Here is a 26,312-nt window from a genome sequence, read left to right as displayed (position 1 = left end):
TGATCACGGACTCTGTCCATTCGGAAAAGGTAGGAGCCGGGTTTACCACCGCTCTCCATCTTGACAGATTGAGGGGGTGGAAAAGGAGAACAGAGGGGGACACGGCGGCAGCACGGAGACGGGGGGGGGGACGCGGCGGCAGAACGGAGACGGGGGGACACGGCAGCAGCACCGAGAAGGCAGGGGACGCGGCGGCTGCACGGAGACCGGGGGGACGCGGCGGCAACCACGGAGACGGGGGGACGCGGCGGCAGCACGGAGACGGGGGGACGCGGCGGCAGCACGGAGACGGGGGGGACGCGGCGGCAGCACGGAGACGGGGGGGACGCGGCGGCAGCACGGAGACGGGGGGGGACGCGGCGGCAGCACGGAGACGGGGGGGACGCGGCGGCAGCACGGAGACGGGGGGGACGCGGCGGCAGCACGGAGGCGGGGGGGACGCGGCGGCAGCACGGAGACGGGGGGACACGGCGGCAGCGGAGATGGGGGGGACACGGCGGCGGCGGAGATGGGGGGACACGGCGGGAGCGGAGATGGGGGGACACGGCGGCAGCGGAGATGGGGGGACGCGGCGGCAGCACGGAGACGGGGGGGACGCGGCGGCAGCACGGAGACGAGGGGGACGCGGCGGCAGCACGGAGACGGGGGGACGCGGCGGCAGCACGGAGACGGGGGGGACGCGGCGGCAGCACGGAGAGGGGGGGACACGGCGGCAGCGGAGATGGGGGGGACACGGCGGCAGCGGAGATGGGGGGGACACGGCGGCTGCGGAGATGGGGGGACACGGCGGCAGCGGAGATGGGGGGACACGGCGGCAGCGGAGAGGGGGGGACACGGAGGGGTACAGCAGCAGAATGGAGGAGGATAGAGGACAGTCCGCGGTGATCGGTGCTTGTAACTCCCCCACCGCACTGATCTGACTGTCCAGGTATCGGGTGAAGCATCAGGAGCTTATGCCCGAGTACAAGTACTCAGGGCAAATGCTCGGTATCGGTCCCGATACCGAATACTAGTATCGGTACAACCCTAATCAAAATGCCTTGACGATGAATGCCAATTTGGAGGAGTAAACATACCAAACCAGGCTGAATTTGCTGCTCTAGGTAACTCCCACGTGTGATGGCTAGCCTCCATGATTAAAAAACTGAAATCCAATGAGTGACAGGGGCAGACCAAGGGCAGTCAGGCTAGAGAGGAAAGAGCTAGATGATGCTGCATGTCCCTGATCAAGGCTATGAGTCAGGCTTGATCTGCTGCAGCTTCATTGCAGCAAGATAATTGCAGTGAAATCAGAGTAAGTAATTTCAGTACAGGAGAGGAGCATGTACAACCATGCAAAAATGAAGGGAAGGCAGGCTTAATTGGTAAATGTCAGTCTGCAGGAGTGGGCATTTCTAGGCAGACTGCAACTGATGCTTAGCCGAAAATTACTGACATAAAAAATCACAAATATGCAAGTTATTCCCTGGGCTTAATAAGGTGGGAGGGCTTCCAGGTCAGTGAGCAGACGCATTAAAGCAGGATATACACGTAATGAAATTCAGCTGGTTCAGCAAGAACTGGCCAAATTTCGGTGAGTGTGTATCCATCTCTGTACAACAGAAGCTGGTCATTAGATTGCCTTCTGTCAAGCAGTCCTACAGGAAAACCAGCATTCAATCAGCACATGCAGCCAATGGCTGCAGCACTGATCCATGTAATTCCAATATAGCAAGGTGGGTGGAGATTCCTGCATCTACTTCGCTTGTGTGGATGCAGGAATGTATTTTTTTTTGCCCAACCCGCTGGCTGACCGAAAAAAAAAAAGTTTTAGGGAGCCTATTCAGCACAGACACACACTGTAAACACCCACCTTTGGACGGAGAGAAGGGCTGCAGTCCAGGGGAATCAGATGATAACTCTAGAGAAAACTGCAGCTGCTCATCTGTATCTGTGGAAACTAGAGGAAGAAAAATGTCAGAAGAGAAAACATTCATTAGTTTAAAGGGGTTGTATAGGCAAACGTTTTTTTTTTGTATCTTAATGCATTCTATGTGCAGCAGCCCCCCTCACACTTACCTAAACTCCCTCTCTGTCCAGCGATGTCCATGAGTGTCTAAGCTGTCCGAGATTCTCCCTCCTAATTAGCGGAGACACAGCAGCGGGGCGCCATTGGCTACTACAGCTCTCTATAGGTATATACAGTGGGGATGGAAAGTTTGGGCACCCGAGGTAAAAATTTGTATTAATGTGCATAACGAAGCCAAGGAAAGATGGAAAAATCTCCAAAAGGCATCAAATTACAGATTAGACATTCTTATAATATGTAAAAAAAAATTGATTTTATTTCCATCATTTACACTTTCAAAATTATAGAAAAGAAAAAAATGGCGTCTGCAAAAGTTTGGGCACCCTGCAGAGTTAATATCTTGTACTGCCCCCTTTTGCAAGTATCACAGCTTGTAAACGCTTTTGTAACCAGCCAAGAGTCTTTAAATTCTTGTTTGAGGTATCTTTGCCCATTCTTCCTTACAAAAGTCTTCCAGTTCTTTGAGATTTCTGGGCTGTCTGTCACGCACTGCTCTTTTAAGGTCTATCCATAGATTTTCAATTATGTTGAGGTCAGGAGATTGTGAAGGCCATGGCAAACCTTCAGTTTACGCCTCTTGATGTAATCCCCCGTGGATTTTGAGGTGTGTTTAGGATCATTATCCATTTGTAGAAGCCATCCTCTCTAACTTCAGCTTTTTCACAGATGGCATCAAGTTACCATCCAAAATTTGCTGAAATTTTATTGAATCCATTTTTCCTTCTACTCGTGAAATGTTCCCTGTGCCACTGGCTGCAATACAACCCCAAAGCATGATTGATCCACCCCCATGCTTAACAGTTGGACAAAGGTTCTTTTCATTAAATTCTGTGCCCTTTCTTCTCCAAACGTACCTTTGCTCATTCCGGCCAAAAAGTTCTATTTTAACCTCATCGGTCCACAGAACTTGTTTCCAAAATGCATCAGGCTCGTCTATATGTTCATTTGCAAAGTTCAAATGCTGATTTTTGTGGTGAGGACATAGAAGAGGTTTTCTTCTGATGACTCTTCCATGAAGACCATATTTGTACAAGTATCTCTTTATAGTGGAATAGTGTACCACAACTCCAGTGTCTGCCAGATCTTTCTGGAGGGATCGTGCAGTCAAACGTGGGTTTTGAATTGCTTTTCTCACAATCCTGTTCTGTCTGATATTTTTCTTGGTCTTCCAGATCTTGCTTTAACTTCCACTGTTCCTAATGACTGCCATTTCTTAATTACATTCCGAACAGAGGATATTGACATCTGAAAACGCTTTGCCATCTTCTTATAGCCTTCTCCAGCTTTGTGAGCGTCAACTATTTTCAGTTTCGGTTTTCTAGACAACTGCTTAGAAGAACCCATGGTGCGGATTGTTGGGGCAAGGTCAGATGAGTCTGGGCATTTAAAACCTTTGAGATTGACATCACTTGGTCTTCCCAGATGATGATTGAGAACAATCCATGACACTGGCAGGTCTCAGCTTTGCAAAGGGGGCAGTGCATGCTATAAATTCTGCAGGGTGCCCAAACTTTTGCAGACGCCATTTTTTTGTTTTGTGTAATTTTGACAGTGTAAATAAAGGAAATAAAATCTAACTTTTTTTGACATATTATAAGAATGTCCAATATGTAATTTGATGCCTTTTGGAGATTTCTCCATCTTTCCTTGGCTTCGTTATGCACATTAATACAAATTTTTACCTGGGGTGCCCATGGGCCAGATTCACAAAAGAGATACGACAGCGTATCTCTGTTTCTAACTATGCGACTGATTCATAGAATCAGTTACGCATAGATAGTGTAAATCCATTACACCTATTGGATCTTCTGCCTGTCGGATCTTAGGATGCAGTACCGCGGCCGCCGCTGGGGGGAGTTCGCGTCGTAAACCAGCGTCGGGTATGCAAATTAGGAGTTACGGCGATCCACGAAGATTTTTCCCGTCGTTACGTCGTCGCGAGTGTTAGATTTCCGTCGCAAAGATAGGGCACCTTTAACATGGTGTAAAAGTACTCCACCATGTTAAAGTATGCCTGTCTTTCCCGCGTCGCTTTTGAATTTTTTAAAAATCTTTTATTTTTCCTGGCGTAAATTTTCACGTCGCGATTCACAAAACGTCGGCGTGTCGTAATTTCGCGCAAAGCACATCTGGAAATTTGCGACGGGAGCATGAGCAGTACGTCCGGCGCGGGAGAGCGCCTAATTTAAATGGTACTCGCCCCATTCTATTTGGCCCGCCTTGCGCCGGACGCATTTACGATACACCGCCGCAAGTTTCCAGGCAAGTGCTTTGTGGATCGAGCACTAAACCTGAAAACTTACGGCAGTGTAACTTAAATGGCTTAAGTTTTCCCGGCGCAATTGTACGTGAATCTGGCCCCATAAGTGTAAAGTGATTGCAAAAATCCTATTCTTAAATATATTTTAAAGTCCATAAATAATCGTTGTTCTCTTCATTCTTGAGTAAATGTGAAAATATTAAAAACTCAACAAGTTGTGCGACCAAACTAGTATTTCAGGTCACGTGGCTTTTTTTTTGGGACAGTAATCCCTAAATTGTTCTACACCTCACAACCGCATTGATGCACCAATATAACAAGCCTGATTAGATGCAATTCCTATGGCGCTGTATAAAAATTTTACTATGCTGCACTAAGCTTCTCTCACCTGCAATCCAACTCTGCAGCATCTCCAGCCAGCTCTAGTGAGTTCCTCCAAGACACCTCTCAGAGATATCTCCAGTATGTTTCACGGCCACACCTTCAATGCATTTTATCACAATGCACATTTATCTAGCGATCCCGGTCTACTGTGACGAAAAGCATCAAAAGGTGTGTGGCCCTGAAACGTATTGCAGGAACCGCTGGCTGTCTGGAGATGTTGCAGAGTCAGATTGCACTGGATGGGTGAGAGATGCTCAGAGAAGCATAGTCAAGTTATATACAGCAGCATATTCAAGTTATATACAGCAGTATAGTAAAGTTATATACAGCAGCATAGTAGTTATATACAGCAGCATAGGTGTTTCATCTAATAAGGCTTGCTACACTATCAATGCGGTTGTGAGCCAAACCATTTAAGGATTACTGTTCTTAAAAAAGTGCATATGACCTGAAATACTAGTAGGGTCATTTAACTCTGGCGAGCTTAAAATCAAGCTCAAGTGGTGGACAATTGGTTGGGGTTTCAAGAACTTCACATTCACTCAAGGGGGAACATAACATGATTATGGATAATTTAAGATATATTTATGAATATACTTTTTGTGCTCATTTTGGTGTTTATTAATGGTTTTGGAATATGTGAGTACAGTGCTGTCATTTATTACATATAATAGAATGTTTAGTGATAGACCTTATGATGGATGCAATATAAGAGTCTTTCTAAACATTATGAGTATGTAATTAGATGTGCCTCTATTTGTTAACTTCTATTGTTGATATAATTTTTTTTGTGAAACTGAAGTCTTAATTGATATTAATTGAATGTTCACAGATTGGATATATTTCTGAACTATTCTGAGATTGAAAGTAATACTGCTGTAAACCATTAAGAATTGTATGTTAGAAGGCATATTGTGAGGCAGTACCATCTAAAGATGCTATGGTTTAGCATTGACTTAAGGGAAACTGTATGGAAGGAGTTGGGGACTAATCATCATCATGGTTATTGAGTAGACCAACGGTGCTCACCGTGTGGTCCTCCAACTGCTGCAGAACTACAAGTCTTATCATGGCTCAGCCTTTGGAAGTCATGCTTGTAACTGTCAGCCTTGCAATGCATCATGGGACTTGTAGTTCTGCAAAAGCTGGAGGGTCACAGATTGAGCACCCATGGAGTAGACTATTTGGCATGAGAAGCACCATACATTTACTAGGCTTCACTCTTTGACAAAGATCAGAGTGCCAAAATGTGTTAGAAGCCTGGTAATGGAATTGATTGGAGAGTGTGTTGTGTAGGGGGGGGAAAAACACATTAGCAATGAGTGGTTCCAATTAGGAGTGAAGCATGTCGCCCAGTTAGAGGAGTCCTTCCACAAGTGGTGTATAAAGCATTTTTTGTCTTTCTTAAGCAGAACGTAATATATCTGAGTACAAGTATAAATTAAGAAAGTGGTGGAGATCTCATTTAAGATTTATTGCAGTAAGAATTACTTGCTGAACTTTGAACACATTGAGTTTTCAATTTGGAAACTATTGGGATACATATTATCTACTGTCATTTATTTGTTTTCAATTTTCATTGATTTGCCTCACTGTCGGTGTTGGTTTTATTTTTATCTTTTCCAGCACTACATTACATAGGAACAGGTGCCAGCCTTCACACTACATGTATATGCCTCAAAAGAGAAGTAGTGCAACTTCCTGAATAAGAACAACTATTTCCCCCCCTTGTATGGAAGTGAGAGGCTTAAACTTTTTTTTGTTTTGTTCATTGATAAAAGTTACAATACACCGATGCTCCATAAATTAACATGATCCTCCTGCAGCTGCTTACCACGAGTGCGCTCTGGCTTGCTCCTTAGGGCCTGTAACACATTTTGTTTATCGTATGTGATAGCAACAGCGGTAACTGCAATCTGCATCAATCAGATGGGACAAAAAGGAACATAGCGGTTAATGTTGGTGAAAAGAGTGTCACAAAGCACTTAGATAATCTACCAGGATATATCAGATAATATTAAACCTCCATACTTGTATTGCTTCGTCCTCCGGAACTGCAACTGTGAAATTGACATGACATAGGCAGCAGGGAATCATCGAACGAAGCTTAAAATACAGACTCTGCAGAGGGGAAAAAAGAGTCGCAAACTGTTAAATAAAAGAAAAGACAAGACAGAAGGAGTGGCAAACTGGGGAAAGGAGAGGAAAGAAAAGGAAAAGAAAGAGAAAAGAGAAAAAATAGGATTTTTGTACTCACCGTAAAATCCATTTCTCCGAGTTTTGGACGGACACAGCAGCCTTTGACCTTAGGGTTATGCACCTTCCTTCCAGGAGAGTTAGGCAGAAAAACATCACTAAGTGTTAACAACACTTTTCTCACTACAGCTCCTCCCAGGGGGTGTGGTCCCCCGGGTATAACCCACACTCTGCCTCAGCAGCTCCAGTTCGTAACAAGCAGTACAAACAAAAGGAGGGGTGGGTGCTGTGTCCGTCCATGAAGTCAGAGAAATGGATTTTACGGTGAGTACAAAAATCCTATTTTCTCTTCCGTTCATGGACGGACACAGCAGCCTTTGACCTTAGGGAAGTCCCCAAGCAGTGTCAAAAAAATTTGAGGGGTGGGAAAACAACACAGTAAACCAAGCTACACCCCAAACAAAACCGGAGTTACTCAACGGAGGAACTCCAACCTTAAACTGCCGCCTGTAACACCTTGCCGAAGGAGGCATCCGAAGATGCACTCACATCCACCTTGTAAAACTTTGAGAAGGTGTGGATTGACGACCAGGTCGCTGCCTTACACAACTGTAACACAGAGGCTTGATGACGGAAAGCCCAAGAGGCACCGATCGCCCTGGTCGAATAAGCCATAACCTGAAAGGGAGGCGCCCGCCCCTTCAGGGCATAGGCCTGAAGCACAACCTGTCTGATCCACCTAGAAATGGTGGCCAACGAGACCGCCAGACCTTTTTTAGGACCGTTCACCGACACGAACAGTGAGTCCGACTCCCGGAACGGAGCCGTAGCAGATAAGTACACATGTAGGGCACGAATCACATCCAAGGAATGTAAATTGGCCTCCTTAGGGTTCTTCGGCCGAGGACATAAGGATGGTAACACAATGTCCTCATTAATGTGAAAAGCCGAAACCACCTTTGGGAGAAAAGACGGCTGCGGCCGCAGCACCACCTTATCCTCATGGATGACCAACTAAGGAGCCTTGCAGGACAAGGCCGCCAGTTTAGACACCCGTCTGATCGATGTAATTGCCACCAGAAAAACCACCTTCTGGGACAGAGTCAACAAGGGGATCTTTCGAATGTCTTCAAAGGGAGCGTCTTGAAGCACAGAGAGGACTAAATTCAAGTCCCATGGGGCAGTGGAGGGTGCACATGAGGGGCCACATGCCGGACCCCCTGCACAAACGTACGCACCAAGGAGTGCGCTGCCAAGGGTCGCTGAAAGTAGACAGCCAGAGCCGAAATCTGACTCTTAACCGTACTTAAGGCGAGAGCCTGGTCCACTCCCCGCTGTAAGAACAGCAGAATCCGGGACACCACGTATGTACGGGGCTGCCATCTCATCTCCTCACACATAGAGATGTAGGCCTTCCACTTACGATGGTAAATCTTCCTTGAAGTAGACTTCCGTGCACGCAGCATGGTAGAAACCACCGTGCCTGATAGGCCCCGGTCCTTCAGCACCTAGCTCTCAGGCTCTCAACAGCCACGCCGTTAAAGCCAGCGACTGTAAAGCAGGGTGGAAGATCGGACCCTGCGACAGAAGATCTTCTCTCAGGGGTAGACACCAGGGGGCTTCTGCCACCAGACGCACCAGGTCCGCGTACCAGGAGCAGCGCGGCCAATCTGGGGCGATCAGGATTGTTGAAATCCCTTCAGCTTCTACTCTGCGCAGCAGGCGAGGAAGAAGCTTCAGAGGAGGGAAGGCGTAAATTAGGCCATAGTGACCCCGAGGTGCCACCAACGCGTCCGCCCACGGGTCCTTTGACCTGGCCACGATCCGTGGCACCTTACGATTGAGACGGTACGCTAGAATGTCCACGTCTGGAGTGCCCTATTTTCAGCACAGACTCTGAAACACCTCCGGGTGGAGCGACCACTCATCTTGGTCCAGTGTTTGGCGACTTAGGTAGTCGGCTTGCCAATTCTGTACTCCCGGAATGTACACGGCCGATAGAGCCGGAACGGATCTTTCGGCCCACCGAAGGATGTGCGCGACCTCCGTCGCTGCAGCTGAGCTCCGTGTGCCTCCCTGATGATGGACGTATGCCACGGCCGTGGCGTTGTCGGACTGGATCCTGACCGGTCGGCCCTGCAGATCCAGGGACCACCTGGATCAATGCACAGCTTGATTGCCTGGAGCTCCAGTACAGTGATCGGCAGGCGAGACTCCTCCTAAATCCAGCGCCCCTGGGCTGACTGGGTGCCCCAAACGCCCCCCAACCGGAGAGGCTGGCATCCGTCGTGACCACTGTCTAATGGCACGGCAGAAACGACTTCCCGGTCCGAAGCACCGGAGACGTCAGCCACCACACCAGGGAAGACTTGACCAGATGACTCAACTGAATCTGGTAATCCAGAGATGAAGGGAGCTTGTCCCAACGTGACAGAATTTTCTTCTGTAGCACTCGGGTGTAGAATTGGGCATAGGGAACTGCCTCGAAAGAGGCCACCATCAGTCCCAGAACCCTCATGCAGAATCGAAGAGATGACCACTTCTGGGTCGACAACTGCTGCACCGCTGATTGCAGTGTCTGAAGTTTCTCTGTTGGGAGAAAAACTCTCGCCTCCGCGGAATCCAGGACTAGCCCCAGGGATTTCAGTCGCTGAGACGGAACTAACACTGACTTCTGGATATTCAGAAGCCAGCCAAACTCTTGGAGAGTCTGACACGTGATAGACACGTCCTCTTCTAATTCTGAGCCTAAAGAAGCTCTCAGGAGAAGGTCGTCCAGATATCCCACGATAGCGATCCCTCGCTGCCTCAGCAGGGCTAGTATCGGGACGAGCACCTTGGTGAAAACCCGTGGTGCCGATGCCAGGCCGAACGGGAGGGCCACAAATAGAAAATGGTCCTTTCCCGATCGCAAAGCCCAGAAACCTCTGGTGCTTTGTGCATATGGGAACATGCATGTACGCGTCCATGATATCCAAGGACGCCATAAAGTCCCCCTGATGGAGCGCTGCTATCACCGAGCGAATCGACTCCATCCTGAATTTTTGCACTTTGACAAAACAATTGAGGGCCTTGAGGTCCAGGATTGGATGGACCCCTTCCTTCTTGGAGACTACAAACAGATTGGAGTAAAACCCCTGAAACCGTCCCATCGAGGGAACTGGCACAATCACTCCCCTGACCAGAAGATTCTGGACAGCCCCTGACAGATCCATCCGGCTATCCGGAGGAAGCTGGAGGTTGGAAGGAAAAAATCTGTTTGGTGGACAAGAGAGGAACTCTATCTTGTACCCCGAGGAAACTACTTCGCAAACCCAATGGACGGAAAGAAGAGACCTCCACCGAGCCGCAAATTCGCGAAGCCGGCCCCCCACCCGAGACACGGGCAGGGGCAGACCTTCATGCGGAAGCAGGTTTGTCCGCAGGCTTGCGGTACCAGGTGCGTTTCTGCCCTGCAGCGGGGGCCTTAGCACCTTGAAAACTTTTTCCTGCCGCACTGGGCAGGCGAAAAAAATGCTTGGGGGTAGTAAAGGAGGGCCCATGCTTACGGCGAGGCTCCTTGCCCTTCCCTCTTACCACCTGTGGCATCCTTTATGATGTCATCCAGGGACGCCCCAAAAAGCCATTCACCCTTAAAGGGTAAATCCACCAAGGCCTTCTTGGAGGACTGGTTGGCAGACCAGCACTTCAGCCACACAAGGCGGCGTAGTACCACCGCGTAGGCGGAGGCCCTGGAAAGCAAGGGGAGTGTCTCCAGGGCCGACTCACAGACAAACTTCAGACCATGAACCAACTGTTCAGCCAGGTCCTTACAGGTCTCGGAAGCATCCTGCGCCTCCAGCTCCTGTAGCAAAAAGTTTGCCCGTTCCCGGCCAAAACCGGTCTTACTGCCGAACCCACTACTGTGAACATGGAGCGGGCCACAGCCTCCACTTTCCTGTCTGCAGGGTCCTTAAAGGCGGGAGCCCCTTCCACCGGCAACGTGGTGGCTTTGCTTAATCTGGATACGGGAGGGTCCACTGACGGAGGAGAGACCCGCTTTTTTAAAAAGTCCTCCTCAAAGGGATAACGGGTCGCAAAGTATTTTGGAACAGCAAAAACTTTCTGTGGCGTATCCCATTTCTTGTATAACAATTTGTCCAAATATGGAATACAAGGAAACACTTTTGCGGTGCGGGGCAGCTTGCGGAACCCAAAAGGGACCGGCACATCCGATGCCTCCGCCAAATCCTCAAGTTTCTGAGTATCGCGCACCGCAGAAATAAGAGCTCCAACAAATTCCTTATCATTCACTGACCCTGAAGCAGAGTCATCCTCACTGTCCGCGTGGGTTAAGCCCGCATCATCTGACATGACAGAACCAGAGCCAGAAGCAATAGCAGGGTATGATTCTATGTCAGAGACATCCCCAGAAGCAGGCTCAGGGAGGGGGCGCTTTTTTTACCCCCCTTCTGGCCACTTGTCGCTTCAATCCTGGCGAGAATTGCCACAAGGACAGCCGTCATTGCCTCAACAGATGCGGCAGGGGCACTAAGGGTTAACTCAAGCATTGCTGGGGAAGAAGCTCCTGGTTCAGGCTCCATGATGCCCCACCGCTGTGCCACCCTAGTACTGCAAAGCAGAACAACCCACCGGTCACCTCCCGGCTGCAGAAACAGAAGGCAGGGACCCCCAGGGAACTCACCACCCCACCCGGTTGCAGTGTGAGCTGAAAACGCTGAGGAATGCGGAGAAGTGCTGGCTGCGCTGTGTCTGTCCCTCAGGGATGATTCGTAGGCTTTAGCAGCACTATTTCAGGCACTAGAGGCCAAGACTTTTCCAAGATGGCCGCCGTCTGAGGTAAAAAGCACCATGCAGGCTACAAGAAATTGGTCGCCGACCATGTAAACCGCGTCCGCGGCAAATGGCGGCCAAACACAGTTTAAAAACCCAGTGACAACACCACACACGGCCAGCACACACAGCAGCCCCCCCCCCCCAACGTAAAAAAAGGGATTTTTAATAACAGCTTACCTGTAAAATCCTTTTCTTGTAGTACATCACGGGACACAGAGCAGCATAGCCATTACATATGGGTTATATAGTGCACCTTCAGGTGATGGACACTGGCACTCTCCGACAGGAAGTTCCCTCCCTATATAACCCCCACCCATAGTGGGAGTACCTCAGTTTTGTAGCAAGCAATATGCATCCCAAAATTCCCCAAAAGAGGGGTGGGAGCTCTGTGTCCCGTGATGTACTACAAGAAAAGGATTTTACAGGTAAGCTGTTATTAAAAATCCCTTTTTCTTTATCGTACATCACGGGACACAGAGCAGCATAGCCATTACATATGGGATGTCCCCAAGCAATGCAAATGAGGGGAGGGAAAACAACCATGCACAGAAAAAAACAGCGGGTGCCATAGGACAAGAGGATCTTATACTGCGGCCTGCAGAACCGCCTGCCCGAAGGCTGAATCAGCGTTCCTCCTAACGTCCATTTGATAAAATTTAGCAAACGTATGAACCGACGACCAGGTCGCTGCCTTGCAGACTTGGGCCATGGAGACCTGGTGATACGCTGCCCAAGAGGCGCTCACGGCTCTTGTGGAATGAGCCTTGATCGACAAGGGCGGGCTCTTACCTTTCAGGCCGTAGGCCTGTACAATCACTTGTCTAATCCACTTGGAAATGGTGGCTTTAGACGCTGCCTGACCTTTTTTAGGTCCTTCCGGCAGAATAAATAAGACTTCAGTCTTGCGAATCTGGGCTGTGGCCTTTAGATAAATCTTAACAGCCCTAACCACATCTAAGGAATGCAGGAGTCTCTCCTTCTTAGAAGAAGGTTTAGGAAAAAAGGACGGAAGAATTAAGTCCTGATTCAAATGAAAGCTAGATACCACCTTCGGTAGGAAGGACGGATGTGGCCGAAGAACGACCCTGTCCTTATGTACAATCAAGTAAGGTGTCTTGCATGACAAGGCTGCCAGTTCTGATACCCTTCTGGCGGAAGCCATAGCAACCAAAAAAACTAGTTTCCTAGTCAACAAGACCAGCGGGATTTCAGACAGCGGTTCAAAGGGCTGGCTTTGCAAAGCCGAGAGAACCAAGTTTAGATCCCAAGGATATAGGGGAGCTTTAATCGGAGGGTTAATCCGAATGACCCCCTGCAAAAAAGACTTCATTAAGGAGTGAGAGGCCAGAGGTCTCTGAAAGAAAATGGATAGGGCCGAGACCTGTCCTTTGACTGTGCTAATAGCCAGCCCCTTTTCTACTCCTAATTGTAGGAATTCCAAGATTCTCCCAATGACATACTTGCGGGGATGCCATCTCTTAGCCTCGCACCATGTAATGTAAGCCTTCCACACCCTATAGTATATAAGCCTAGAGACTGGCTTTCTTGCATTAATCAGGGTGGGAATGACCCGGCCAGAGAGGCCCCTGTTTCTAAGAATTAGGGATTCAGCCGCCAGGCCGTCAAATTTAGGGCCTGTAAGGCAGGATGGAAGAACGGTCCTTGTGAGAGGAGGTCCGGCCTTAACGGGAGGACCCAAGGTTCTTCCACTGCCATCCTTATTATTAAGGAGTACCAAGGCCTCCGGGGCCACGCGGGGGCTACTAGAATCGTTGGTTTGTGCTCCACCTGAATTCTGAGAAGAAGACGGGGTAGCATCCGTAACGGAGGGAAGGCGTAGATCAGTGCAAACTGATGCCAAGGACATACTAGGGCGTCCGTCCCGTAGGCCAATGGATCCCTTGTCCGCGACACGAACTTGGTCAACTTCGTATTGAATCTGGAGGCCATTATGTCCACCTCCGGGACTCCCCATCTTTGGCAGATGGCCTGAAATACCTCGGGATGGAGGGACCATTCTCCCGGAGACATCTGATGGCGGCTGAGGAAATCTGCCTGCCAATTGTCCACCCCGGGGATAAACACTGCTGAAATGCAGGGAACATGGGACTCTGCCCAAGCAAAGATCCGGTCCACCTCCTTCTGGGCTGCTTGACTCCTGGTGCCGCCCTGGTGGTTTATGTAGGCCACAGCCGTGGCGTTGTCGGACTGTATCCTCACAGGGGAGTCCTGTAATACATCTGTCCATGCAACTAGAGCTAACCGGATTGCTCATATCTCCAGAACATTTATCGACAGGATCGATTCTGCTCTTGACCACTTCCCTTGCTGGGTCAATCCGTCCAGGACTGCGCCCCACCCCAAAAGACTCGCGTCTGTAGTCACAATCCTCCATGAAACTGGACAGAACGACCTTCCCTTCAAAAGGTTTTGTGGGACCAGCCACCAGCACAGACTCTGACGGGCTGCCTGGGACAGGGATATGGGAAGATCCAGGGCCTGGATTCTCTTGTCCCAAGCTGCGAGAATTGCTATCTGCAATTTTCGGGAGTGGATCTGGGCGTAGGGCACTGCCTCGAAGGTGGCCACTAGCTTGCCCAAGAGGCGCATACACAGGCGAACTGTTGGCCTTGCGCTGCTTAGAACCACCTGGATCAATTCCTTTATAGAATCCACCTTGGACTGGGGAAGAAAGACCTTCTGCTGCATAGTATCTAGAATTAACCCAAGATACTCCAACCTTCTTGTGGGCTGCAAGGCCGACTTGTCCTGATTTAGAACCCAACCCAGGGATTCTAGATAATCTACCACTAAGCAAACTGCCTGTTTTAGGCTGGCTACTGAAAGATCGACGACTAGTAGATCGTCTAGATAAGCCATAACCAGGATCCCCTGGGATCTTAGGTTGGCCAACACCGGGGCCAAAATTTTGGTGAAGACCCGGGGAGCCGTGGCTAGCCCGAAGGGCAAGGCCGTGAACTGAAAATGCCGATGGCCTAAGGCAAACCGGAGGTACCTGAAATGGCCGGGGTAGATTGGCACGTGCAGGTATGCATCCTTGATGTCGATGGATGCGAGAAATTCTTTTCCCTGTAGGGCGGCCATCACTGAACGAATGGACTCCATACGGAAGGAGCGAACCCTTAAATAACGGTTCAGGGTTTTTAGATCCAATATTGGTCTTACATCGCCGTTGGGCTTTGGGACTATAAATAGATTTGAATAAAATCCTTGTCCGCGCTCCTGAGATGGTACTTCCATAATCACTTGTTGATCTAAGAGGCGATCTAGGGCTGCTAGAAGCGAGACCCTTTTCTTTGGATCGCTTGGGAGCCTGGACTCCTGGAAGTGAGGAGGGGGAAACCCCAAAAACTCCAGCTTGTACCCCTGAGCCACCGAGGACAGAACCCATTCGTCGGAGATTCTGGCCTCCCAAAGCTCCGAGAAAAAGCGGAGTCTTCCCCCCACCCGAGAGAGTGGGGGCGTCCCTTCACAGATTCGCTTTAGGGGCAGCTTTAACTGGTTTGCGAAACCACGGTTTTTTGATACCTGAAGCTTGCCCTTGCGGTCTGTTTGCGGGTGAACGGCCAGCAGGCCGTCGATACTGCCGGGAGGGTGAGGTACCTGGACCTGGAGAGTTTGGGCGCTTAAAGGTTGGCCCTCGAAACCTCTTTTTAACAGGCAAGAGAGTGCTCTTGCCACTGGAAATCTTCTGGATATACTTATCCAGATCATCTCCAAACAACCTCTCCCCCTGGAACGAAAACCCAGTTAAGAGTTTCTTACAGGGAGTCTCTGCCGACCAATTTTTTAGCCATAAAAGTCTTCTCATGTGAACCAGGAATAAGGATAACCGAGAAGCTTGCTGGATGGAATCCTTAATGGCATCTACGGCAAAGCATAATGCCCTAGGCAGATCAGCCAAGTCCTGTGCCTGTTGCGCCGGAAGGTCTCTTAGAACCTGTTTGGCCTGGTCCTTCAATGCCTGGCATACTCCAATGGCGGCTACCGCTGGTTGCACTACAGCCCCTGCGGTGGCAAAGGAAGATTTTAGCAGAGTTTCAAGCCTTTTATCGACAGGATCCTTAAACATGTGAATGTTGTCTACCGGACACGTCAAGGACTTATTGACACATGAAATGGCTGCGTCCACAGTAGGGACAGTCCATTTTTTAGAAAAACCCTCTTCTAAAGGATATAAAACTGAAAACCTCTTAGGAGGAAGAAAAATCCTATCTGGTTTGGCCCAATCCTGAAAGATTAGGTCCCTCAGTAAGGGATGGACCGGAAAAACCGCACTGGTTTGGGGAGCTTTTAAGGAACCAAGGGAGGATACGGTAGCCTGAGGTTCAGGCAGGGGTAATTTAAATGCCGTCCGTACCATGTCCCCTGAGAGGCTGAGAACGGTTCCTCTATTGTGGATTCTTCCGAACCCTGTTCCAGGGGGTCATCCCCCTGCTCCGCCAAGAAATCAATTTCTTCTTGGGAAAGGACCTCCTCATCTGGAGAGTCGACCCTAGGGGAAGGGGACCTAGTCCGTTTCTTCCCGGGAAATGATGCGGTTAATAAAGCAGTCATCCTTTGCTCAAATCCACCTAAGGTGGCGGCTAACATCTCCTCCGTAACAAAGGAGGGAGTTGGTTGGGTAGGGCCAGCCGCAGCACCTAGCAACCCCAATGGCTCAACTGGGCTAACGACCTCTGGTCTGTCCGGGGAGGAAGGCACTGCAGAGGCCTGGCCAAGATCCTCCGAACCCGATGGGGAACCCTTCTGCTTTTTTGTAGCTTTAGCATTTTTGGTGCTTCCCGCGCCCTTAGGAGCCATCTATACAAACCCAAGGTACTCCGCTAAACACCACTGACTGTTTTAATCAGCAGAGACAAAAAAACACCTCTTTGAAAAAGTGTCAAAAAAATTAATAGGTTAGGGTGCTGTTAAATTATTAAACTTCCCATAACCTAATAAAGATGGACAATACAATGCCCCAAGGGCTTGTAACTCACACTAAATGAGCTAAGTAAAGCCACCTTTTATGCTGATCTGGGATAGAGCCGTGGGTAGCAAGGCTCAGACTGCTGCAAGTACACCGGCCTTTTAAACAAGAAACGAGCCGCAGGCTCCTTATAGAAAAAGTGTACTTCACCAGATCCACCACCGGGTGTCACTCTCCCTTCGCAAGGTACTGCTCTCACGCAGTTAACATGCCGCTGCTCCGTGTCCCACGGCGACCCAGATCGACTGCCAGCCTAATATAGGCTCTCAGAGCAGGAAGAGGGACCGCCCCGAAAAAAACTCCGCCTCCTCACGCAGCGTCGCCGCGTCTATTTACACCGTGCGCGCGCGCCCGTTCCGGACGCTGCTGGAGGAGCAGAGACACACGTGGAGCTGCAGGGGAGTGAGACGCCCGAACAGGCTTACGGGGGAGCCATGTAGCTGCGCGGATGGTAAGACCTCCATGCTACACAAGTGACCCCCCCTAGCGCAATAGCAGCTCTTTTTGTAAACCTTATGGTTATGCAGCCGTCTACCAGAACCAGCCAGGGGAAGCATTAATGGGTACATAGAAACCATCCTGTCATTCAGACTTTGTGGAATGAGGCGCCCATGCACAGAGGCATAAAGCGGGCTAAACCCAGAGTCCCCTGTGGGGGCCTGCTGACAAACCAAGTTCCGCAGGCCCCCTCTTACCTTCTCCACGCCGCAGGGTATTGCCAATGCAAGAGGCCCAATCTTCCCCCTAAAACGTGGGTAACGTCATAGACCTTCAGGTACCGGGGTCCAGATTAGGAACACCACACTCCTGGACCTATATAGCACTGCTGGCAACAGGAATTACTTGGTTGCAGGAAACCAGTCCTGGAACCCAGAGTCCAGCTCTCGCAAAGGAGAAGCGTTATAGGCAAAACCCCCTCCAGGACCTGGGGGCCCGGGTACCGTCCACTTTGGCTATGAAGCACCTTGGACGGATCCGGTCAGCTTGCCCTGGTCCAGAGGACAACTATAGGCAGAGCTCTTCAATGTGCACCAACACCTAAGACACTGGCGAAAAAACTGAGGTACTCCCACTATGGGTGGGGGTTATATAGGGAGGGAACTTCCTGTCGGAGAGTGCCAGTGTCCATCACCTGAAGGTGCACTATATAACCCATATGTAATGGCTATGCTGCTCTGTGTCCCGTGATGTACGATAAAGAAAAATTCACAGCACCTTGCAACACACGGTCCCCGGTGGCGATAAAACCCCCAGGAGGCCCCCCCTCACAGCCGCCACCCAGTATGGGGAAGGAGGGAGAGGAAAGGGAGAGAGGAAAGCAGGGCGGCCCCTTAGTCGACCTCCCCAGGGAAGCATCAGCCATACCACCTTGCCAGGACAAGGGGCCTACTTACCCGTCCTGCGACCACCGGCTGGAAGCATTCCGGACAGAACCAACATCCGCTAAACGGCACGGCTGTCGGACAGACACACTGTGACAAGGCCATAGAGACCGGTCATATGTGTGCCCAGGAACATGTAGTTCCCCGGCCACCCCTGGAGCAATGGGGCCTGTCGTGGATGACCCAGAGCTGAGCTCAGGGCCGGCACACGCTCGATGGCCGAACATGGGGGGACTACAAGAGTCAAGACCCAGCCTGTCACGCAGTCGGCAGTTGATAGAAGAATCTCAGGATTCAAAAAAATGCAGGAACAAAACAAATAAAAGCGAAAAAAATCGCAAAAAAATTCCAGAGTACAGGGACTCCAGAAGGCCATGTCCTCTCCTGACATTAGGCAGAAAAAAACTGGAGCTGCTGAGGCAGATTGTGGGTTATACCCAGAAGACCACGCCCCCTGGGAGGAGCAGTAGTGAGGAAAGTGTTGTTAACACTTAAAGTGATGTTTTTCTGCCTAACTCTCCTGGAAGGAAGGTGCATAACCCCAAGGTCAAAGGCTGCTGTGTCCGTCCATGAATGGAAGAGAAATAAGGGAAGAAAAAGGCGAAGAAAAGGGAAAAGAGAGAAGAGAAAAAGAAAAGGAAAAGGAAAGGCGAGAGACAGAGAAAAAAGAGGAGATGGACATATTGTCGGAGGTAAGGATGAATGAAAGATGGGGTAAATAATGACATAACACCTTTAAGAGATTCTCGCACATATCGTTGAAACTCTTGTTCAGAGTCTGATTGGTCAGATTCATATTGTTGGTTCTGACAACCCTAACTGAGGTGAACATCTGAAAAAGAACAATAAGAGTGAGTACACATTTTACCATTTCAAAAAGAAACTCCATGTTCACTAAAATAATTACTATACAGCCATTTTAATTGCATGTTTTAGCAAATTACATTTCCAATCAAATCTGCAGCCCCATTTTTTTTTAGAACTGTAACAAAATGTAAATGTTATTTCATTGCATTCAGCAATCCATGGGTGTCCTGCAGACTTGTATACGTACAGCACTCCATTATGAATGTCATTTCCTACTTGTGTGGTTTGCTCTAAGACCCCTTTCACACTGGGGCGCTAGCGGGGGTTGAAATCGCCCTGCTAGCGGCTGAATACCTCCACAAAAGACGGTGAAGCACCGCTAAAAATAGCAGCGCTTTACCGCCAACGCCACCCCCGTGTGAAAGCAGCTTAAGGGTTTCCCCAAAAACTGTACTGAGCTGAACAAGCCGCATTACAGGCATTCTCTGCAATAGCAGAGATATTTACCGAGATGTTTAAAGAGCGTAATCCTGGCATAAAGAGATATACATACTGCAGTTATTCGAACACTTGGTCTAATCAGTGGGGGATAATGAAAAGCTGACCCTCCCATTTAAAATATCAGTTGGAGAAAGTGAAACAAGCATGAATTACAGGGTAATGAATGAATCTGCAATTATGTTTGCCAAAATTCGAAAAAACTTTGTTGGAATAAAAAAAAAAATATGAATGCACAGTCCAGACAGTACAGTACAGTATCCAGCTCAGTAATGACAATTCAAAAAAAGAAGAGGCATTCACCTGGATATCAGAGGTCCAGTTGTTGATCCCAGGCATAATCTCTGTGTTGCAGCTATAAAACCCTGCAAAGAGGACATAGTGGTTAATCGGGGCACTGTATGTTTCATAAACAGAAATGTATACTCAGGTTTGTTTCATCTCCCAGTCCCTTAAATTACTTAAATAAATTCCTTAAATAAATTACTACTGTTTGCTACATTCACTCATTTACCTAGTGCAGTGCCATCCTAATAGAATCATGGGCCCCTGGGCAAGGTAATGCACTAGGGTAGGGAGATTGTGACTTGTGGTGGACTACGCCTGTTGTGGCAAGGATTGGGTGTGGCTAAATTATGCTACATATTGGGCACGGCTTTATAGCATAGAAGGGCAGTTAATTGGCAGTTTAGGGTGGTATAGTGGAAAGTTAGAGTGGTATAGTGGCAGGTTAGAGTAGTATAGAGTAGTGATGTAGTGGCAGGTTATAGTAATATAGTGGTGGTGTAGTGGCAGGTTTAGAGTAGTATAGTGGTGGAATAGTAGCAGGTTAGGGTAGTATAGTAGCAGGTTTGGGTAGTATAATGGTGGTATAGTGGCAGGTTTGGGTAGTATAGTGGCAGGTTTGAGTAGTCTGGGGTGGTATAGTGGCAGGTTATAGTAGTATAGTGTCAGTTTTGGGTGGTATATTAACAGGTTAGGGTGGTATAGAGTTAGGGTAGGGTAGTATTATGGTGGTATAGTGGCAGGTTACAGTAGTATACTGGCAGCTTAGGGCAGTAGAGTGGCAGGTTAGGGCGGTATATCCTGCAATAGAGCTCCAATTTGCTCGGTGCGGCAGGGTGTGTAATAGCAGCCAGCAGTGCGGGGTCACTGTGTCGGCAAAGGATTTTACTGCCTTCTTCATCCTGGCGCCCTAGGCAGCTGCCTGTCCCTCCTAATGGTGACACCGGCCCTGGTGGCAGGATAGGGCGGTATAGTGGCAGGTTAGGGTGGTATAGTGGAGGTAGAGTGGCAGGTTAGGGCGGAATAGAGTAGTGGTATAGTGGCAGGTTAGAGAAGTATAGAGTAGTTGTGTAGTGGCAGGTTAGAGTAGTATAATTGTGGAGTAGTGGCAGGTTAGGGTAGTACAGTGGCAGATAAGGGTAGTATAGCGCCCGCTCATTAAGACGGCCCTGACAGAGTGTGCAAATATACAGAAGTATATAATATATATATATATATATATATATATATATATTTTAGGGCTGGGGAAATTAAAGATTAATTCCTCGATTAATCTTTAATTGTTTTGATCGATCAAAATTCTTGACGTCACTGGACAGCCTGGACAGTGAGACTTACCCTACTGGATGCGAGCAAACTGCACCCATTGGATTGAGGTACCTTTGCATCTGTGGAGCAGGAGGATGCATCAGGCTCCATCAGGGGAAGGGGGCAAAAATAACCATTGTTTTCCTGTCCTAAGCAGTTTTGTGCAGAACAATTCTTTGTGCATCGTCAACATTTGTTCCGTGCGAAAGACTGTTCAATCTTCAGGGTATATTGTCAATAAAATGCGATCATGTTCTGCTTCCAGAAAATGTAAACACTCTGGTAGAGTCTGTGTGACTGGCTAAAGTGATGCCTACTTGCCTACCATAAAGTTGACTGACAGTCAATATACTAGATAAGTTTTTATAATTAAAGTTAAACTAACTTTCTAAAGTTTTTCTTAAAGTTTAATGATAAAGACATTTCTTACGTCAGTGCTACAGTTTGAATTTAAAACGTACTTGTGTGAACTGTGAAGCCATGTCATGGATTGTGGAAACTAACTAGTGACGGGTGATTGTATATAGTGTATACCACATTTACCACTGACTAATGCAGAGTTGCAATGCAAGGAGATCAGCTAAAAGTAGTTGGTTCTGTGCGCTATAATTAATCGAAATTAGTCGATTAAAAAAAAAAAACGATTAATCGAACACGAAAATTTTAATCAGTAACAGCCCTAATATATTATATATATATATATATATATATATACACATACATACATACAATATATATATATATATATATATATATATATATATATATATATATATATATACACACACACACACACACACATATACACACACAAAAAAGATGCGAAAAAAGATGTGCAAAATTAAGTACGCAACACATCGGATGCTTATGTGGTCATTGTTTGCAAGAGTTCTGAGGGGAGCATTCGGGAAGTGTTTTATCTATCCTGGTAACTTTTACGTGACTGACCAGTCGGTTTGGAAGTGGACTGGGTGGAAGCCTGCAGCTGTTGAATACTGATATCAGACGATATAATTTGGAGTCCATCACATTCGGTAAGAGCCATCTGGCTGTTTTTGCTTACTTCCTTGCCTGGTTTTTAAACATCTGACCCGTCACCATCGTATGATTGTGAAAGCGACAATGATGCCTCATACCACGACCGTTTTTCCCATCGGGAAAACTGCCATGACAGCTTTTGGCCGGGATTCCTGGTGGTCTTTTTTCAGTCGGGAAAACCGGTCAATTGTATGCTTTCCCAAGGGGAGAAAAAACGTGCATGCTCAGAAGAAAGTATGAGACGGGAGCGCTAGTTCTGGTAAAACTAGCGTTCGGAATGGAGAAAGCACATTCGTCACGCTGTAACGGACTAAAAAGCATGAAGATCTTGATAATTAACTTTAGTACACGGTGTTGCGTACTTAATTTTGCACATTTATTAATCCAACTTGATTAATTCACTTGATAATTTTTTATGATTATTAATCACTTTTGTTTTGCGCATTTTTTTGGTTGTATATAGTTTATGAATTGAGTATTTAATTCTTAGAGATAACAGCATATGCATACCCACATTTAATATTAATTATCACCTTTTACATTCATGGTACTAATTATATAATAGTTGGGTGAGTGCAGAATAACCAAACTATATGCACCTTAAATATACAGAAGTACCACATAATGCTCCCTCCCGTCTAGTGGAATCCCCATAGATAGATAATACACATTAAGTTCTAAAAGGCTCAGCCTGTAATGGCCATAGCAGTAGGCAAAGCCCTCACTGGGTCCCCAGCAGCAGTAATCACTCAGGTGGGATGAATCTGCCCCACTTCATTCAAAACAAATACATTTTGGATGAGATAGCCAATGTTTCACCTGGAGGGGGTGGCACATCTGTAAGGAGTGAATGTACATCTTCCACTGCATCAGTGTCATCGATCTGAAAGGAAAAAAACACAAGTCTGAATGTGGGGAAAAAAATTACTTTCCACTGCCTCACAACACAGGCTTTGAATACCTTTATTTTTACATATGATGTCAAAATGTTAATGGGACTTTTAAGATGTTAAAATACAGACATTGGATATAAAAAAATCTTAGTAACTTATTATCATTATTAAAAAGGTGATCACTTCATCCATAAAAACATTTTTAGTCCTGAACGCGTGTTGATATGTAAATATGATATAACTATAGAACGACAAATGTTAATCCAGTCCTCCAATCCAGGTGAACACGGGCAACGGGTAGCCGGAAGACGGTGCCTCCCGCTACTCTTACGGCTACAGTGTCTCCGGTGTGCTGGCTCTCTGGGATGAGGTTCTTCTGTAGCAGGGTCATGGTGGCACCAGTATCACGTAGGCCATTGGCTACCTTTCCATTGACCCAGACAGTCTGCCTGTGTTGCTGCCTGTTGTCCTGGTTAGCTGCTTGTATGCCTCTGGTGTGACGGCATACCTGGCCAAAAGTGCTTCTTTTACCAGTCCATAGTTCATAATATCCTCGTCTGGGATGGCCCTGAACGCTTTCACTGGCCCGCTGGACAATTTTTCCAGACAAAATGGTAACCCTTCCTCGTGGGCACCCGGTGTGGGTAATTGCTGTTCAAAATCAGCAAGGTACCCATCAATCTCCCCCTTGAATTTCAATGAAATTCTTAAAAGCAGCAAAATGTATCTATCTCCTTTCAGTTGGTGCTGCTGTGACTTCTGCTGCTGCAGAACCTCTTTCCTGAAGCCAATTTGCGTCCACAGCCGCTATAACTCGGTCTCTGATCTCTGGTGGAGGGTTAGGACCATAATGTGCCAGTCTTAGTTTAACAGCCCGATCAAAACTTGCCTCCTCGGGTGTCCTGTCTGTTACGCTGGGCCTTTCCGTTATGTTGGGTCTTTCAGCTCCATCCATTTCAAATCATTCTGTGATAATGTCCCTCTTCTTACGGGTGTTGCCAACTCTGTCCCGGTTCTCCAGTAAGCCTTGAGGGAAGAGAGCTTTAGCCATTCCTACTGTGCCTCCATTGTTCCGTGTCCTCTTGTAGCTGTTCTTCTGGCGGTGGGAATCATACCACTGCTTGCCAACAATTGTAAAGGAACCCCAAATGGGACAGGGGTTAAAGCTGTTTAAGATATTCCATTCCCGAACCCAAGACAGCTATCGACACTCCACAGTCAGGCAAACGAACCCCAATAACGAGACACACAGCTCTGTTTGAGGTTCCACGGGCCCTCCCGTTACAATATTCTTCTACATATTTTTGGTTAGAAAAAAAAATAACAATAAGCATATATTGATTGGTTTTCACAAAGGTTATAGCTTTTGTAAACTATGGGAATTTTTTTAGGCATTTTTATAATTTTTTTATTTTTTACTAGTAATAGTGATGATCTACGATTTTTAGCGGTACTGCAACAATGCGACGGACAGATCTGAGACTTTAGACACTTCTTTGGGACATATATGTAGCAATCAGTGCTATAAAAATGCACTGATTACTGTGTAAATGTCACTGGCAGGGAAGGAGTTAACACTAGGGGGCGATCAAGGGTTAAATATGTGTTCCCTCTGCATGTTCTAACTGTGTGGGGATGTGAGTGACTAGGAGAGAAGCCATATTGTTTTTGCTAATTCGTAGGAACGATATGGCTCCTCTCCTCCGACAGCACAGAAATTTGTGTGTTCACACACACAAATCCCTGTGCTGGCACATCGGGTCCCCCGCCGTGCAGCGGGCGCGCCCTTTGGTGGCCGAAAAACGGGTAGGACGCACCCGTACGGGATTTCGCCCAGCAGTGCCATTATTATTTGCGTGACAGTTGGTAACTAGTTAACAGCCTTTTTTATATACAGTGTCTGTGTTTAAATTTATATTGAAGTTCCATCCACATTTTGGTACCATTTGTACTAAAATAAGGGACGTTGGCCAGGGCTGCTGTTAAAAATCACGGGGCCCCATACAGTCTACCTGAAAGGGCCCCACCCCAGCCAAAAGTGACTGAAGACATAGATTTACCAGTCCCCTTTCTCTACAGCCTCCGCGTGAACAAGTAAATGAAATAGGAAGCGCCCTGAGGCTTCCTGCTCATTCACAAACTGAAGTATAGTAAACACAGTTTGCTATGCTTCAGTGATGAATACACACAGGAGTGATTTGTACCGATCACTCACTGTGTTCATTCAGGCAAGGAAGGGGCCAGTAGATGACACTCCCTGTGTGACTGCAGCAGCTGTTGGCAAGAGCGGAGGACAGCCAGAAGCGTTGTGGAGGAAAGGGGCACACAAGGAGGCCCGGACAGCAGATGGAAGGGGCAGATGTGCTAGAAGCCATACCCGTGCAGTGCAGAGCCGGAGGGAGGAGAAAGTGGTAGCTCTGCAGTGGGAGACATAAGAGGATCGGTGTCTGCAATAAGACAGTACAGCCCTCCTTCCTGCTCAGCAGGTGTCTGGGCCCCCCTTTTGAACTGATGGAGCCCAGGCCCAGTATAGAAGGGCTGGCTCTACTGCCTTATCAGCGGCCCTGGATGTTGGTGCAGATTGTTGAAGCCCCAGCAATTTTTGAAATTAGTTACATAATCTGTAAACAAGGACAGAAAAGGGTCTACCAATTAATCAAAAGTGTAAAAAGGACACAAACGTGGTATATAGCAGGTGAGGAATATGGATCCTTTAAACACAAAAAACAAAATTACACAGGTGTATAAATTATATGGCCAAGCATCTATGGACACCTGACCATCACATTTACACTGTATGGCCATAAGTAAATAGACATCTCCTAGTGATACATTTCAGGGGGTTCCAGAGAAGGGTACTGTTAATGGTACAACATACAAAGACATTTTAGACAACTGTGCATTATCCAAACTTGTGGTAACATTTTGGGGAGGGTCCTTTCACATTACAGTATGACTTTGAGGAAAGTCTGCACAGAGCCCTGACCTCAACCCTGCTATAAATATGCATTGATTACTGTGTAAATGTGACTGTCAGGGAAGGGGTTAACCACTAGGGGGCGCTGAAGGGGTTAATATGTTCCCTAAGGTGTGTTCTAACTGTAGGGGGGAGGGGACTCTCAAGGGGAGGAGATCGATGTGTGTTCCTCTGTACTGGGAACACACATTGGTCTCCTCACCGCTGACAGGAGGTGGATATGTGTGTTTACACACACAGATCCACACTCCTGCCGTGATTACAGGCAATCGTGGTTGCCCGGCGGCAATCGCGGCCGCCTGGCACCCGCGCCGGGTCACGAGCGCTGCCGTGGGCGTGCCCTAGATCGCCGGGAACACAGAACGTCATATGACGTCCACCCGGATC

General features: G+C 47.9%; 1 protein-coding gene across 1 annotated transcript in view; it reads right to left on the bottom strand.

Annotated features, from left to right (window-relative positions):
- The window catches only part of C2CD5 (C2 calcium dependent domain containing 5), a 151,900-nt gene that overhangs the window by 23,215 nt on the left and 102,373 nt on the right, over positions 1 to 26,312 (bottom strand). The window contains 6 exon segments of the mRNA XM_040345428.1: positions 1,853 to 1,939; positions 6,547 to 6,628; positions 6,744 to 6,833; positions 18,853 to 18,951; positions 19,728 to 19,789; positions 22,875 to 22,938. Coding sequence (XP_040201362.1) covers positions 1,853 to 1,939; positions 6,547 to 6,628; positions 6,744 to 6,833; positions 18,853 to 18,951; positions 19,728 to 19,789; positions 22,875 to 22,938 — 484 coding nt within the window.

The sequence above is a fragment of the Rana temporaria genome, chromosome 3 (genome assembly GCF_905171775.1).
Source record: "Rana temporaria chromosome 3, aRanTem1.1, whole genome shotgun sequence".
NCBI classification, from domain to species: Eukaryota; Metazoa; Chordata; class Amphibia; order Anura; family Ranidae; genus Rana; species Rana temporaria.
This window is presented reverse-complemented; position numbering and strand designations above follow the sequence as displayed.